The sequence below is a fragment of the Columba livia genome, chromosome 9 (assembly GCF_036013475.1).
Source record: "Columba livia isolate bColLiv1 breed racing homer chromosome 9, bColLiv1.pat.W.v2, whole genome shotgun sequence".
Lineage (NCBI taxonomy): Eukaryota > Metazoa > Chordata > Aves > Columbiformes > Columbidae > Columba > Columba livia.
Genome location: NC_088610.1, coordinates 17,670,559 through 17,688,215, shown reverse-complemented (window position 1 = coordinate 17,688,215; position 17,657 = coordinate 17,670,559). Strand labels below are relative to the sequence as shown.

Genomic DNA, 17,657 nt, shown 5'->3' with positions numbered 1-17,657 from the left:
GAGTGCATGGGCTTTTCTGCAGCATTTACCCCCGTGCTCCAGGGTTCAGGAGAGTTTATAAGCCTGGTTTCACAAACTGCACTTGTGAATTCACACCATTCTGCCCCAGAATTAGCAAACCATCTAGGATCTCAAAGCAGTGTTGCTTATAATGGAGACATGCTGAGTAGGAAACGTTCTCCAGGCTGCTGCCACCCTGAGGTCTGCTGAATGCATAGGGTCACTGTAGACCTTGGACACACCAACAAGACAAGGAAATGTGAGCCACTTATTCATGCAGTCAGCTGGGATCTAGGACAGAGTATTAACACAGCTTTCATATCGTATGACAGTCACTAGGCCACTTTTAGAGCAAACCCAGCCCTGGAAGTACTTCAGCTGTACTTTTGAGGTGTCTGAATCAATAATATTTACCAGAAAGACCACACTGAAGAGAGAGCCTCTGAAGAAAGCTGTCATGTGGGTGTTCTTGTCCACTGCATGGTTAGTTTGCAACCTCGACAGACAGCCCCTAGGTAACTGGAAGGTTATAGTGTCAATAAATCCATAAATTATCATCAGGTCACTGTGTGTCAGTGCTGAAATATTGCAAAAAAAACAAAACAAAACATAAGTCATAATATTTGTGACTGTATTTCATTTTTTATTTTGTTTATGCCTCAGGGAACCATATTACTGGGCCTTCTCAGCATTTCCACCTGTGAGCTGAAATACTATGAAACACTAGATTCTTGCATTATTTTGCATCACTGAATGGCTCTGAAATCAGGGCCAGGAGAGGAGGGGAGGAGAAATCCAGGTAATTCTCTTGCCTCATTTTGACAGCCCTTCAGAATCTGTTAAGTAAAATGAAATGCCCGAGAAACTACAAAAATAACCATTTTGGAGTACTTGTACTACACTTCTGTTTTCCATACTGTCTTTGGCATTGTCTGTTAAAGACATTGTGGACAAATGGTAAGGGCTTGAGAGACCAGACTGAAATCCTGAAGTCTCTGTTTACACTCAGAGCTGGTCTATGATAATAACAGGTCTGACAAAACTCATTTGGGATGAAAAGAAAAAACACAAAACAGCTGCACTTTCTATACCACTGCAAATACACTGGATTTCCACCTCTTCATCTTACTTTAATTTTAACTGGTGCCCTAATTCTGTTCTCACTTAAACAACCAAATGAGACAAATCCTTATAGAGGGAAACATGACTGAGCTCTCAAAGCATAATCTGCCAAGAGGGTGGTACTGGGTGGGGGGGGCAGGCACCCACGTTGGCTTTTCTGAGAACACACAGTGCTTAGCAGAGTCACATCCCAAGACATTTAAGTCTGACTCCAGGTGAAATCCTGTCATGGCTATCCTCTGGTAATTTCTTTTTAATGACTGTTTGAATATAGTAGTCTTGGTTGGTGCAATGGTTTGCTGCTTTCATCTCTTCCATGTGGCTTAATCCTGGATGACATCAAGCAACATATGCCTGACATGCTACAACTGTTTTTGGCACTTCATGCTTTTCAGTTCGTACATGTGCAAACAGTGCTGTGTTGGGCTAACGTGCACAACAGTGACAGCTCAACAGAGCACAGATTCCTTTTTGCCATGCCATCAACTTGCCTGGAGGTCACAATGTACCAGCCTGGGCTTTTCATGGATGCATGATGGGAAAAAAAAAGCAAACACAATTTTTTTGTGCTAATTTTAGTGACCATAACTTTGAACTGCTGATATGTCAAAACAGCAGCACATTTCTCAAAGCCTAGTGCAATTTGCAGCTGGCTGTTGGGTCAGAGTGAAGGGGGGCTTAGACGTGCAAAATAAAATGCTGGAGCATGGGGTACTTGACATCATCAAGAGGCGTAGCTTAATATCCATTTCCAGTGCAATGGTGTAACACTTGCCATGGTTTTCATTATTTCTCCGAGATAATCCTGAATAATACTCTGCCTTCAAATTCACAACCAGCCTGCGTGTACCGATTGAATCATTCTAGCTCCTCCTATGCTTAGCAGTAAAGCAAAACAAATGCTACAAATACAGGACACTTTGAGCATCAACATGCCTGGAAAACCTCAGCTCTGTGTTGGAAGCAGTGTCACCTTTGGGTGGCTGGCCCTAACAGTGTTTTGTGCAATGAAGAAGATTCCTGGCATTTTTCCCTCTATGCATGACTGCCAAGGGAGCTGTCTCCCATTTCCTCTTGGTAGAATACCAAAGGATGGCTTGGCTATAAATCTTGCTTTAAGATTAGTGTGATACTACAAGTCTCCTCAATTTGGAAAGTTTTAATGGGGTTAGATTTTTACTTGTGACAGTGGAAGTCTATTAATACTTGGAATTTGGTGAATAAGATGGTAAGTAACCCTTTGATTAAAACGTTGCGGGGGGAGAGCAAACATAAATGTGCACCAAGTACAAACTTGAAACTATAACACTAGTGTGGATTCAAAAACTTGATATTATGTCTAGCCTGTTTAAGTATGAGTTTTTGCAAACAAAAGCATGGAAACTCAATAAACTTATTTTTCATTTTCTGTTAAGATGAGATAATTTTTAGTGTTGTAGATAAATATCTGCAGTGACTAATTGTTGTAAGCTCCCAGTCCTGCAAATACATGCTTGCATGTGAGTAAGTGTTATGCCAAATGGAGACTTCTGTAAATAATACCAGCCATCTCCCAGTGGTGTAAGTGGAGGAATGGGGATCTTCACAGCTCTGCCACTGGCTCAGATGACCTTGAGCATTTCACATGTCCCTCAGTGTCCCAGATTCCTCCTTTGTAAAATAGAGATAGTAACGAGGGCTTTGTTTTGTGAGGTGGTTTGCAATGAGCTTATGATCAGAGTATTTCTGCTCACAGCCAAAACTTGGGCTAATGGGACGTGTGTGAGTGCTTTTGTGAACAGTACTGTAGAAAGGGCCTTTTGAGTAGAGAAGAGAATATGTGAAAAAGACTGTCCTTGCTTAATGTGAAATTCCACACATCTGGCAGGGTTTCATTTGTGAACTCACAGCAAACACTGCGGAAATGAGAACTTCAAGCAGGTCCTCAGCGTAGGAACTGCTCAAGTTCCCTTTCCCAGCCTCCTGTTGGTATCACTGATGCTGCATGAATAACGATGTCAAAATCTGGGCTGCAATTTTGGTCCAGCTCAGTGGAATGCTGAATGCCATCAGTTTACAGCACAGGAGATGGTAGGTAACAACCCCTCTTGGAGCTTAGGCTGTTCTGTGCTGTCCTATGCCAGAGGCTATGCTTCAGTGGTATTCATGAATTCCTGCCAAGAGCTTTGCTTCTGAGCAACAACAAAATGTAAAGGCTGTAAATGCTGGGTTGTGACAATAGCTTCTGGTTTCCTGTGGTTCTGGAACTGCTGAAAGCATGAGTGTGTTCCTTTGCCCTAGTGACAGCAGGAGTAGATGCTAGTTCAGTCATCATGGGGACCTTCAACAGCTGCAAGATTGGATAAAAAGGAACATATCTTGCAATGAACATTTGCTTGGCAAAGGAAAGGATATGTTACCTCAGAAAGCTGACTGGGATGACAGTTTCATCAGACACCAGCTTTTCATTGGCAAAGCCAGTGTTGGCTTGTCCCTACACCCAGGCCATTGCATTCTGCCCCTAGTTGAACCATTAGGGCTGGCTCAGGGGCTGTGCCGTAAGGTTGGATGTGTCCAAATTATAAATAAATGAGGAATGAGAAGGGGAAAACAGAATGGAAGGAGAAAAGTGGGAAGAGGAGGGGAGTGCTGTGTGTGTCTCACTGCATACACAGTTTGGGAGAGACAAGGGGAAATAATAACACAGTTTATTCATGTAAAGAGCTTTTGGGAGCAAATTATGATTTTGGGTCTCTCTGTCCAGTCATACTCTGATAGTTGATGCCTGCTTCTTCTCTTAGATATTGACTAAGATTTTTCAGCCTGTGATGCTGCTCTTGCTTTAATTGCCTTACATTTACCTCAGCTTTCCAAACATTTTTGCTAGAGAGCTCCATTTCTCCTCATTGTTCCATCTCTGTCTTCTGCTGCTTGGTCTTTTTTTAATTTTTTGCAGGAAAATAATCAAGGCTCTTTCTTGTTTCCGCTAGTTCTGCCTGTGAGTTTAACTGAACAGGTTCTGCAGTCATGGGTGAGATAGGAACAGCTTTTGGCAGCAATTCCCCTGTTCCTTTTTGTGCTCCATCCTTGTCTTTTCATTCTCTATCTTGTTTCTCAGGTGGCATTTGAAACAGGAGAGGGCTCTCCCGAAGCTTGTCTGGAACTGCATACAACACTGTCAAAATGGTACTGTACACTGCAGCCATATCAGGTGAATTAGGGTGATGAGGCCTGGCTGCAAGACCTGTATAGATCAACACTGTTACAGACTTGACTAGTTTCACTAGACCCTTCTGCAAATCAGTGCAGGATGGAACAATAGATGCCAAGCACACAGAGAAGCTCCAAGTGGGAGGCAGCTGATAACGTATGGCTTATGTGTAATTTTGTCAACACTGTATTTAGTGTTGAGGAGGAGAGAGGAGTCACCTCTATGAAGATGAAGGTAAAATGAAAAGCTGTGAGGCTCTTTTCCCAAAGCCAATTACACTGAGCATTTCAGTAACGCTCAGCCTCTGACCACAGAGGTGTTACATCTCCAGGCATTGCTGTCTGCCCGTGAGCTGCTCTGGCAATGCTTTGTTCACTTCAGCTACCATCATATTCACACAAAAGATGCTCAGTGACAACCTGCAGGAATTCCTTCTGCGGGGTCACATTGTGTCCTTGTGGTGGAGGCAAGAGTGCCCCGTTAGATGAACTCCTGTTCAGTGGCGCTCGTGTGCTTTCTCCATGCTTCTGCCCCTGTGACTCACTTGACCCCTGCCATCAACCTTGTGCTCTGTTTTGAAACACCTCCATGGCAGAAGCACCTGCTGGACCTGTCGCTCAGCAGCAGCAAGAGGCTGTTTATACAGTGGCCTCAAGGAAAAGAATTGTACAAAGCCCACAAAACTTCTGGACTTCGTTAGTGAAATTTGTTGGTACCTTGTCGCTGGTGGGAGACACTGAGGAAGCGCAGCAGCATTCGCACGGCTGCTGTGCCTGTGCAATAGTCAAACACAATTCTTTATGTGTTGGAGTCCCTAAGAGGTCAGTATTCTGCACAATATCACCTCGGTAGGTCTGCCAGCTTAATTTAATGGGCTTCAATTATTTTAGAAGCTCAGCAAACAGATTGCTACTTATGTAAGCAAATAATGGATCTGACCTTCTTATTGTATCTGTAAGTAGAAGATAGGCATTACTGTGGATCTAAAAAATGAAGAGTCCCAAATCTCCAGGCAAATTATTCAAGTATTTTCATATAGGCACCGCTAGTGTTCTGGACAGGATATTTGTGAACCAATGCAACAATTATATCAAGTGAGCAAATATAGACTGTTTTTCTAGATAAATGAAGTAGGTGAGCTGAACTTGTTGTTTCACTAAGCATTTGCTCTTTCTCTAGCTTGATTTCCTCCTCTGTTGTTTTCTGTGTAAATCATTTCAGAGTCCACTCTTTGGGTTCAGGTACTGGATTTAGAAATCACACAGAGCCAGGAACTCCTGCAGAGATCTGTTTCATTCAGTGTCTCTATGAGTACTGGGTCAGAAGCCTCTCTACTGTACCTTCTCCAATAAGTTCTTGAGAGTCCAGCAAGTGATTTCACACATCACCTCCCTCAGCTACAATAGTAATCAAATAGATTATTAAAGCAGTGTTGTTCCTGTGAAGCCAGGAGTCTCATTCGGACTGGAGTATGCCTTTGCTTACATGAGCATTGCCAAATGATACCACAGAGGCCTTCGGTGCTCTTTGAGCAGCAGATAATATATGAATAAGTAGCTCAGCCTTCAAAGGCTTACTGGTATCTTACTGTGGTGTCTGCTACATACCAAACTCATGTGATGTAGGTGTCTAAGGCACGTGTTGGTGGGACTTAGCTTTTCACGTATACCCAGAGCATCCCTTTCTGAGCAAGAAGAGAGATATTTTCTTTCTGCAGGTCAACAGAAATGCTGCTGCACTTTCAGCTGTCAACGGAGCACAGCCTGTAGAAACTCAGTCAGACAAAGTGCAGAGCCTCACCACCTTCTGCGTGACATTTGGGGAAGGCAAGATGAGTAGCTACAGAGAGGGAGAGGGTGAGCCAGCGCAGGATGATGGTTAGATGAGAACTGGGCTCTAATAGCTGCACCACAACCAAGACGCTGAGTGTGGGGTGGCGGGGGCTGATGTCGCCCATCATTCTCAGCGTGAAATGCAGTCAGTTTGTGGGTAGCTGTAAGAATAGAGTGATAACAGTTAATTTACAGTAAAACAGCAAAAGCTGTTCAAGTCTCATCTCCAAGGTGACAGTCAAGATACCATAAATGTTGCTTTAAAACTCAAGGGCTTTACTCATATTGCTGATCTGTGGCTATTTTTCCCTACCCTGTTGTGACCACATTTAACTTGTCAGTGCTCTGACTCTGAATGGGTTCTTGCAGTAGAGCACTAGAGCCATCAACAAGCACATACACTTTGTAAATTAATTTCTCTGCAAGCATGGTTCAGTAGTTCTATTTACACACTCTTCATGTAATTCATCTAATGATGCTTGTGATTGATAAATTCCCATGCCAATTGCCTTTCTATATCTAGAATTCCTCCAGATTCTATACAATTACAGAATTTTTTAGTGTTACTGGTGCACTGGCTGCAAAATCTGTTTTGCATACAGACTGCAGGTTGTCTGAAACAGAACAAACCAGCACTTCAGCAGCAATGTTGGTTTTGCGTGTGGGCAGTGTGAGGTTCCCACTTCCCCAGTAATCCTCCCACCTCTCCCTCCTCAGAGCCTGCTTCCACTGGAGCTGCTGTAACTTACGCCCATGGAAAGCTGTGGCTCCTGGCCCCTTCTGTCAGGGCGTATTAGTTCAAGGATATTTTTCTAAACGGATATTCAGAAACCATTGCAACCTAAAAGAGTACTGTGAGATTTATTTTTTTTTCGGTTTGAACTCCATTCATCGGTTTCCTTGTAAAAGGAGGATGATTCAAACTGACTTTTCTTTCTTATCCGAAATCTCAGATTTTATGCCTTTCCAAGGCTGTACTGACTGACAATAACTTTTAGCTTCAGTGAATAGTACAGAAAGGCTTGATTGCAAATAATTTGTAATTATTTCTCACACATTCTCTTTTCTTTTCTTCTTTGGCTGTTCAGTGTTATCTGGAAAATCAGGGACATCACTTACTCATTCTTTAAAAGAACTAGGATGTGAAGTTCAAAATATATGAAAGCATGAGGCTAAGTATTCAGGAGGAGACTTAGTCACTTTGTAATTATCTGAAAGCTTTTGGAGACCTTTTCACTGGGGGAAAAGGGTAATAAGCAAAGCCCAGTGTGTCAGATAGGTGCACAAAGGGGTGGAGAGCTCTGGAGGAAAAAGCCTGGAAGTCAGCCTGCTCTGGAGTGTGGCAGTTCAGGGAAGGATACTGATACATCGAAGCTTTTGAAATGTCCTGCCATCTCTGGATCTGTGGTCATCTTACCAGTGCAGAGCAGAGGCCCTGCAGCCCCTGCCAGGCTGGCCAGAGGCTTTGACGTGGGGCAGTCAGTTCAACAGGCTGGATTTTGTGAATCCCCCTGGCATGTGCAGCTTGTAAGGAGCTGTGGTGTTGGGGATGAGAATTCAGTTGTGCGACCCAGATACTCAGCCCTAAGCCCAATCTGGCAGCAGCATGTCTTCAGCCATGGTGCCCATCACCTGCAGTGGTTGTACTGTTGGATTAGTGCAGGACTGACTTTAACTGCCCAGTTCTGCTCTCTGTTATACTGGTGTTTCATTCTGGAATATCACTGTGGGAGCCACAAGATTTCGACCACTTTGAATTAGGGCAGAAATCAATCCTTTTAAAAGCTGAAATAAGTTGTAGCCAAAATAAATGGACCTGAATACTTTTGAAGAAGTCTCCTTAATTAGAGCCTTGAGACATCAGTATTGTTTTACAACACTGTCTTTTAGTCCTTTCATTTTCACTGTAGTTTTGTCCTCTTTAAATGCCCAAATAATTTCCAGTAAGAGTCAAAAGATTCAGGAAGGGGAAAGAATATGTACTGCATGAAATCATTGTGTTGAAACCATCTCTTGCTTGGAAAGCTTTTCCTTACTAGCCTCTTCTAGAAACAGAAAAGGTTACCTGTAGGGAAAGGACTTGTGTCCATAAGGACAATGCTATTTTGAAAGCCAGTTTTTTTTTCGTGACCGAGATATGTTCCCTGATGCTACTTCAACCCAGCGATGACATTCCTATAGCCATTTGCTAAGATGCATCTTTCTGCGTATTTTTTTTGTGGCTGTCCACAGTATAGGAACATTTGTATTCAAGAATGTTGTGGAGAAGAAAAGATACATGTTCAACACTGCATGTCTCTAATAAATACATTTAAATTTGCTTTTGTTTTCTACTGTTGCTTTCCAATGATGGGAACCACTGTGCAAGGATTGATATAAACAAATAAATTAAAATAAAAACCTTGCCGAAGACACCTTAGAGCCTGAGTTGGCAAAAGATAGATAGTGAAAAGTGGCATAAGGGGGTGGAATGACAGGCAAGGCCCTGTGTCTTGTGAGAAAGAGATGAATTAAAGTCAGGTCTCCTGAGTGCTAATCTTTTGCACAGTTCAGAGGACTGTGCCGTTTTAAATTCAGTTTCACTAAGAATATTCAAACTTCATCTACAGGGATAATGAAATCCAACCCAATATAAGCACTGGTGCACAAATGCACTTAAGATCATGTACAGCTTTGAACAAGCAGTTCATTTCATTAAAGCCAGCGGGTTTACTCATAGTCTTGAACTCACACACACACATATATAGGTTTTGTGCTACCCTAGAGCTGGATTTTCTCTGTTGAATTATGTGATGTAAATCTAAATCTGTGTATCTTTAATTCAGCATCCAGGAAATTCAGGGTTTAGTTAAAGAAATTCTATGTCCTTTCACTCCCAGAGGCTCTTTTTGATAGAGGTACTCCTCAAAATACAGCAAGATTAATTTATTCTGCATTTAAAGTAATATTTTTAAGAATTTTAAAAATGTTTAGGCTTCAAATAATTCCTTCATTTAAAAAGAAATAGAATGCTATAGCCCTTTGTAGAAATTGAAAGGGAGGAAGTTTCCTGTTACATGTATTTTTCTTCTGTTTGTTACGGTGAACAGCATAATGAATCAGCTTGGTCTCAACTGCAAAAGCTGGTAAACACCCAAAGGACAATAGAAATGACAAAATTCATTTTAGTTTTTAGATGTTTTCACTCATTCCTTATACAGTGAGCAAATAAAAAACAATGTGATAACACATTTTCATATTTCAGTTTCTCCTTCAAGAGTAAAAAAATACTTCAAAAGGATAAGATGACAAGAAGCATTCTGTATTTCCAAAATTAACTATGAAAGGCAGATTATCTGGGCATGTCTGAAAGCTATGCATAACCTTTGCACTACAAATATCTCATTTCAAAAATGTCATATTCTGCTTATTCAGTAGGGCTTCCGTAAGGCTATTTTAAGCACTGTGCTTCTGCTTCTAGATGAGAAATGAAGTTATTACAGCCTGCATGTTTTGTTTCACTTGCAGTTTATTAGAGCTAGATAATTCCTAGATGTAGGATACTATTAAACAGGAAGGGTTCCTGCCCAGCAGTGTATACTCGGCAAAGTTTGGTTTTGTTTGCAAGGATCATCGTGTCTCCAGTTTAACAACTGTGATAGTTTGGGCAGTCCTGATGCAAAAAAAAGCAGCCATTAGCATCACACCTCGAGCTCCCACAGCCAGGGCAGCTCCGGTGAGGGCACAGAACCACGGATGCACAAACTCCTCGCTGACCTGGTGATCTCTCGCATTTGAGTGTCTCTGAAGTAGGACACACAAGAGCTTTGTGGTGCCATTTGGCGTGACTGGTTAAGGGAACATGCAGCTGGCAGGGGGAGAAACAGTCCTCACTTTCGTTTCTTCCATTTAGCTTTGGATCAGGCCCTGTGTGCGCTGAAGTACGAGTGGCAGTCTCAAGGCAAGTTACTGGCGACAGTTGCACCAAGGATGTAGTAATCCGTGTTGAAAAGCATTTAATTACTCCATGTTTAGAGCAGACAACAGGGCAGTATGTGTATCCCCAATATATCAGCATGGTTTGCTTTTCATAGGAGTTTATGTTCCCAGCAGGCACTGAATGCTTTTTCTGCCTGATAAATGTCAAGTACTTAAAGTAATCTTGCCTGTTCCTCTCTAGAGATTGCCAAATAATCTCCTTTCATTGGCTATGGGATATTGCCAGGCCTTTTTCATTCATGCACGTTTATGCCTGCCAAATGTTGGTAACACAGGAACCGTACAGCTACTCCCTGCTTCTTTCATTAGCTTTGCACAGCTCTGTTTGGTTGCGGAATTTTTGGTTTTGTTTTGGTTTGTTTTCTGTTGTGGGGTTGGTTGGTTGGTTGGTGGGTTTTTTTATGTTATTCTGGGCTGAAAGGGTATAAACTTTCTAAAGTTTTAAAAATATTCAAAGTGTTTAGTTTTAAATTTTAGCTTGAAAAGTCCAATTTGTCAAGGAGGGAAAAAGATCCCAGTAACATACCAGAACCTGATGCTTATACAAAATAAGCTGTGGCAGATGAAAACATGCTTTTAGTAGAAAATGGAAAGTAAATCTTTCACTTTGTCACGTTTTACTGTGTGTATTATACAGCAACACTGGGTCATTTGACCTTTTTGTTGATAATGTCACCAAGATCTTTTAGGCTAACGCTACATATCATGCAATGGCAGATGAGAATGCTGTATGTGTCACTGCAGTACTTAATTTCAACCCATGCAAAAACACAAGACTAGATGGCAGAATGTCAATCATTTTTCCATGACATTTCTTATTTCCTTTTCTGTAATGTAATAACTTGTGAGTGTTGTATATGCAAACACCAACACCTAAGGACAGGCCTAGACCATGTGGCAGAACCTTATCAGTTGGACAAAAACTGTGGAAATGGAAGAAGGGAAGAGGTAAAATATGCTATTTCTAGCGATTTGTTTGAGAACACAGTACTCATAACCACTTCTAGCTATTTTTAGGTAAAGATAGCAGTTAACACTAGCCTTGAATGTGCTTCAGCACAAGAGCATCTTTTGATTACTTTGTCCATCATTAACATCTCTCCAGATAAAGAGAAGGAAGAATGGGGTTACGGCTGTGAGGCAGAGCATGTTCTCAGGGTGACACCCGCGGCACAGGAGACACAGAAGACAGGAGAGGGAATGAGGCTGTGAGGAAGGCACAGGAGCAGGAAGCATTTGTATCTCTGGTATAAATTATGGCTGGTAGCATGATGCACAGGGAACTGAAGATTGCAAGAAGCCTCTGTGTAGAAAATACACAATTTTCAAAGGCAGCAAAGTCTGTAATCCTTTAGCCAGTCTAAAGTAGAGTTCGAGCCCTGGGCAAGATTTTCAGAAATGATCAGGCAGCTTGTGCCGGTCTCATTGACTGTCTCTTCATTTTAATGACACCAATCTGAACAAGATTGCTTTTGCCAGGGTTGTAAATCAGATTAACAGAGGTGTGGGGAGAGGATTGAGATCAGATTTATGTCAGTAGAATGTATATGAATGTAATAATACAAATAACAGACTAAACAGAAGAAAAATTATCATTTAACTGGAAGCATGGCAAAAAAATCTGCTAGTATTGTCAAACACATCAAGAGTAATATTTTCTGCAAAGCCCAAGTGATTCTGGTAGCCTACATCTCATTCCCAAAGTCTATCCTAATACATTCAAGAAAATTAATTTGGGTTAATTAAAAAGACAAATGTGCATTAGGATATATCCACAAAGTGAAAGTCTATCAAGCTACTAAATACCATAATCTGTGGCAGGTTTTGCATGTCCCTAGCCTGCTGCAAAGTGGAACACATTAATTGGAATTATCATGAAAGCATAATATAGTTTTTTTGTGTTTTTTCTTTTTTGTTTTAATTCTGGCAGGGTTTATCTTTCTTTTTGCTTTGTCTACCTTCATTATACGTTAAGCTTAAATAAATGCTGCGATTCTGTAAAATGCTGTCGATGAAGACCGGTGTCTTCATATATGCGCACATGCATACATTCATAGCTCCTTATTCCTAAACAAAACCAGAATTTTGTTTACCATCTGCCTTTATCGCTGTGCTTTGTAATAGTTGGAGCGGTTATTTAGCAGATGAAAGCAGAAGTGTGACAAGGTGATACCACCAATGTGAATCCTCCTCTGACCCTGAGCAGATCCCATCACTAAGATGCTGTAGCACCAACATCCTCACAGGCTGGCAGGACACTGTCTCTCCGCTGGCAGAACAGTGCCTCACTGCTGGCTTTAGTAATACAACTGAGGCTGGTTCTGACAGAGGGATTTTAACTCTGTGAGCACCGCATGCTTGGTTTCATATTAGAAATTTGCTGGCTGTTCTGTGATGGGTCAGCAGAAGGTGTCTGGAAATTTCTCAGAGCACCGAGTTTACAGTGGCAGATCCGTCGCCATGAGTAGCAAACAGCAAAGGCTGGTAAGACAGGACAACTGCTGTTCTAAACTGGCCTGCAGGTTAGGATTTTTTTTTTTAATTGGGAAACGTACAGTGAGGTATCAAGGCTTTTAATGCAGGAACTATTTACCCTATAGGAATCTAATTTAGTTTTAGTATATGTGGTAAATTTTGCTTCTGAATTAGTGAAGTCCACTTAGGATAAAAACTGACTTCATCCAAACATTGAATGAGGCATTTTATTAACCCTAACATTTAATGAGATATTTTATTAACTATTTATGTAAAGTGAACAAAATGCAATTTCCACTTTTTTTTATTTATTGTTTAATTCATAAAGAAAAGTTTTTAATAAACCTTTGACCTCTTATTTCAAATGAATTTCACCATAATGTTTTGATCTGTAATTTCAAAGATTAAATGGTCTACCATTTCTAGAAGTAACATGTTTGGGAAGGATCTGAATCTGTGAGGTACTTTGTTCCCGCTTGATTTCACTGAAGTCTCATTAACTCGTAGGGTAGAGTCCAGATAAATGATTAGGATTATCCCAACAGCAAATTTTACAGTATTGGTATGTGTTTTCTTTCTCAGTGCTGAGAAGAGTGTTGTGCTTTATGCAAGAAGTTACTATAAATAAAAAGGTCATGATTCATCACTGTGTTGCTGCAAAGTTACATCCCAGTCATTCCAGTATGAATGTCCAGGATCTTAACAGTTTTCTTGCAGCCATAAGGAATTCATTTGGATACTTAGTTTTATGTCTTTGACAACTCACCGGGTCTTCAAAATCCCATGACATTTACAAATGGAAATTCCCCTATCCAAAGAGTTTGGGAGAGAACAGATGTCTTGGAGGAAGGGGACTGCTCACTGGTTAATGGTGGAATGTCAGAGCATTCTGGGGGAAGATTAGGAGTGTTTTGAATAGGATGTTAGTTTTGTAGTGTTCTATTGATGCAATACCAGAGAAAACCAGCAACTGCCTAGTCATAGGAAATCCTTTCCAGAATCACGACAATGTAACAAAGATTCTATGGTTGACAAAGTGTGTCACGTTCTTCTCATGAATTTATATTTGATTCTGCTTTCAGTGTCAGCCAAACCAAGACCTCACAGTGATGAATACACAAAGAAGATTCCACCTCCGAAGCCGAAACGAAATCCAAACACTCAGCTAAGCACCTCTTTTGATGAAACTTATATCAAAAAGCATGGCCCTATGAAGACAACGCTCACTAGGGATGCCTCTTTGTCGCAGGTCAGCAGTCCTGCCCCAGATACAGAAGAAGAAGAGCCTGTTTATATTGAAATGGTTGGGAATATTCTCAGAGACTTCAAAAAAGATGAGGATGACCAAAGCGAAGCAGTCTATGAGGAGATGAAATACCCTATATTTGATGATGTAGGTCAAGATTCAAAATGTCAATGTGAATATGACCATCACACTTGTTCTTCTCAGTGTGTTACTCCCACAGTGCCTGACCTGGATTTCACCAAGTCTTCAGTGCCATCTACTCCCAAGGGCTTGCTTTGTGATATACCCCCACCATTTCCAAATCTGCTTTCTCACAGACCTCCACTGCTGGTGTTCCCACCAGCACCAGTGCAGTGTTCCCCAAATTCTGACGAGTCTCCTCTAACTCCACTAGAGGTGACAAAGCTTCCTGTTTTAGAAAATGTGTCTTACATCAAACAACAAGCTGGAGCTTCTCCATCTTCACTGCCACCTCATACACCAGGCCATCAAAAACTGGAGAAAGACCAGACAGTATCTCATGGAACTAGCGCCACTGGGCATACCTCCTCACCTCCTCATCCTTCTACCTTATACAGAACACAATCTCCACATGGTTATCCTAAAAGTCACTCTGCCTCACCTTCTCCTGTCAGTATGGGTAGGTCTCTTACCCCCTTAAGCCTCAAAAGACCTCCACCTTATGACTCTGTACATTCAGGAAGTCTCTCAAGAAGCTCTCCATCAGTGCCTCATACTACAGCCAGAAACACATTGCAAGAAGGAGGAAAGATGGTAAATGCCTCGGTCAGTACCTATGGGTCGTCATCTCAGAGTGGTTCCCGTTCTCGAACACCCACCAGTCCTCTGGAGGAACTAACCAGCCTCTTCACCTCAGGACGAAGCCTCCTGAGGAAGTCCTCCAGTGGCAGAAGATCTAAGGAACCTGCGGAAAGTAAGTTCTTGATGTAGTTTTCCCTCGTTCTTCCTTGTATAATAATATCTTTCAGTATATTTTACTAAATCAAACACTTGCAAAAATCAAATATCTCAGAAGTCTGAATTCCTTATATAGATTTCTTGTAATGAGAAGAAAACCTATTATTGTTAAAATTTCTTTAGTCTTCATATTGTTATATTTAAGATGCTTAAGTATGCATACTGCACTACGAAAGTACAATTCATGGTTTGGTCTTGCAAAAGTAGCCAGTTTTCATTAACTTTTCCACATTTGTAAGGGTCCAATGTGAGTTGGGATTTTCCCACCATGTCACATCCTTCCTTTCTTGCTGGATGCTGAGACACGGTAATTGTCCAAGCAGCTTGTAACAAAATAGCCCAACAGTAGTTGTTTTTGGCAAAGATCCATTGATCGCCATGAACTTGGCCAGTGATCATGGTGTGTATGATGAGAACCAGAGGTACCAGCTTAGATGATTCCTCTCCTTCCAGCTGCCTCCTTCTGTGCTGTGCTACAGAGTTTCTCTCTCATTTGTGGTGGTGTGCCTGCTTGGGAGGCCACACTGTGAATCGATCTGAAAACCAACATGACCTATAACGTATTATTCACACACAGAGAAAAGCACAGGAGGAAGTTGTACAGGAAAACCTTAAGCCAATATTGACTTCTCATTTGCTGTATCATAAAATCATCCCATATGTATTCAGGTTTATGCAACATACACCTATTTCTGAACTAGTGAAATATGGAAACTCCTAATGAAATCAGCAGGAGTCACAGGTGTGATTGGAAGCAGAACCTGGCACCAGTATTTCTGTTACAAAAATGTTCCCATTCGGTGGTGCCAGAGGCATTGTCTTGCAGTGGAAGGCGGCCATAACACCTCAGTCAGAGTGCGAAGTGGGCTCAGTATGCTTTCTCCTCCAACTTCAGTAAAATCAGTTTATGACTTTGAAATCTTGACACCTGCCTAATGGAAAAAGCTCTCTGGAGAGCAGCTGATCTTGTGTTTGTCTAAGTGCTATATTATACCTATTTGGCAGCTGTAATATATTACATAGATGTGATAAACTACACTGATTTACACGTGATAAAGGAAGGTGTTCTGGCTTCCAGGCTACCATATCACTAAAGGAGTGAATTCTGCACTGCCTTGCTGGTTGTGTTTGTGTCTCTCTGTTACATTACTCATTGTAGCACAACCACATGGCTTTGCGTCGCACTCGGGGGGCTCACAAAAACAGCCCCTCTGGGTTTGCATGGGCAGAGGCTGCCTGCCTCGCACCTCTGCAGCTGAGTAAGCTGCATGTAAGCACAGAGAAGCTTGGTGGCAGTGGCTTGGGTTGGCATACAAAACATTCCTCCTGATTCATGGACTCCACTGCCCCAACCTCAGCAGTTTTGTTCTTATTCATGTCTGTGAAAATCAGGAATAATGACTCTGAAATCAGAAGGTGGAGGTGAGAATGAAGTTAGCAGGATACTGAGAATACAAGTTAGCTTCAATATTTTTGTGGCCTGCAATCATAAATACCATTTTCTTAAAGTCTTGGCTCCATGATTCAGTAGGGTTTCACTAAGTGATTAGAGTAAGGATACAATAAGGATACAAGGATACAATAATGCCAGATTTGCATGCTGGATGGGAGTTTATGTATAAAAGTAAAGACGATTCTTGTAACTGGGAACAATTATGAGGGATGCGATGTGACATTTATGAATAATTGCAGTGAAGTGGCAGGGAGATGTTGGCAAAGTGCAGACAAAATTGGACATTATTAAACATGCTTCTTATTCATAAGTGTACAGAAATCCCCTGTAAACCCCATGCTACACCAAATCTACCTGGTGAACTTTGTAAGCTGGATGGTTTTATGCTTACTGATATAGGCAGAAGTACCAGGTTTGGAACCTGTAAAAATTTCTGCAGCGAATGTGGCAAGTCCTGGGACATTTCAACAAATCTCTGCTTCTGTCTCATACCTGCCTCCAGAAAGATTTTCTCTATATTCCACTTGACTGAAATTGAATGCAGACCTTTCAAGGAACTTTTCACTGATAAGTTTAAAATAAATCTTGCCCTGCAGATTTGTACGAAGAACAGCTTTCTTCTTGGCCTCTCAAGGAGCATTCTGCTTGCTCCTTAGGAAGCAGAAATGTGCTCCTTATTGGTCAGGAATGGGAACACAAGAGAGAAATGGAATAGAAACTGTGTTCATTTACTTTAAGGACAAAACATTCATGTTATAAATAGACACCAGTGGTGAAAAGACTCTGGAGTGCAGCTGTGTTGAGTAAATGAACAGACTGCCCATCTAATCCGATTGTAATTTGTCTGGTATTTACAGTATGACTTAATCCTGTGGGATTACTGTGCTGAGCAAGAACCAGATATTACAGAGGTAGAAGACACTCTAAGATTTATAGAAAGCACATACAGCTCTAACATTTTATATCTTGCAATTCTACATTAAAATGATCCTCCATGAAAGAATCTAAACTGTGGGATTTGAACGTAGAGTCTGACCAGACTCCTGTTTACATGCCGTGATTATGCATAGCGATAGACAGTGTAGACTGGGCTAATCATATGATCTGTTAAAGAAATCTTGTGCCTGCAAATCACACTGGAAGCCTAAGGCACTTACACAGTTCTGGATTATTTTTTTTTAGGCCATTTTTTTTTAAGCATAGCATAGTACAAACTGGGACTACCATGGTTTTATGGTTATGACTTTAGGGTAATTTGCTCTCAGCATACAGAAAGATTTCCAGAATCTAGAGGGTAATAAACACACACACAAAAAAATGAAATTATACGAGTCTTATGAAATCGTGCTAGGAAACTAATAGTATTTGCTTCTAAAATATAAA

At 41.3% G+C, this 17,657-nt stretch overlaps 1 protein-coding gene across 4 annotated transcripts in view; it reads left to right on the top strand.

Annotated features, from left to right (window-relative positions):
- The window catches only part of NYAP2 (neuronal tyrosine-phosphorylated phosphoinositide-3-kinase adaptor 2), a 138,727-nt gene that overhangs the window by 69,081 nt on the left and 51,989 nt on the right, over nucleotides 1–17,657 (top strand). For all 4 annotated transcript variants that reach the window (XM_065074043.1, XM_065074042.1, XM_005513091.3 and 1 more), the window contains one exon: nucleotides 13,680–14,777. In XM_065074043.1, coding sequence (XP_064930115.1) covers nucleotides 13,680–14,777 — 1,098 coding nt within the window. The remainder of the gene's footprint in view (nucleotides 1–13,679; nucleotides 14,778–17,657) is intronic.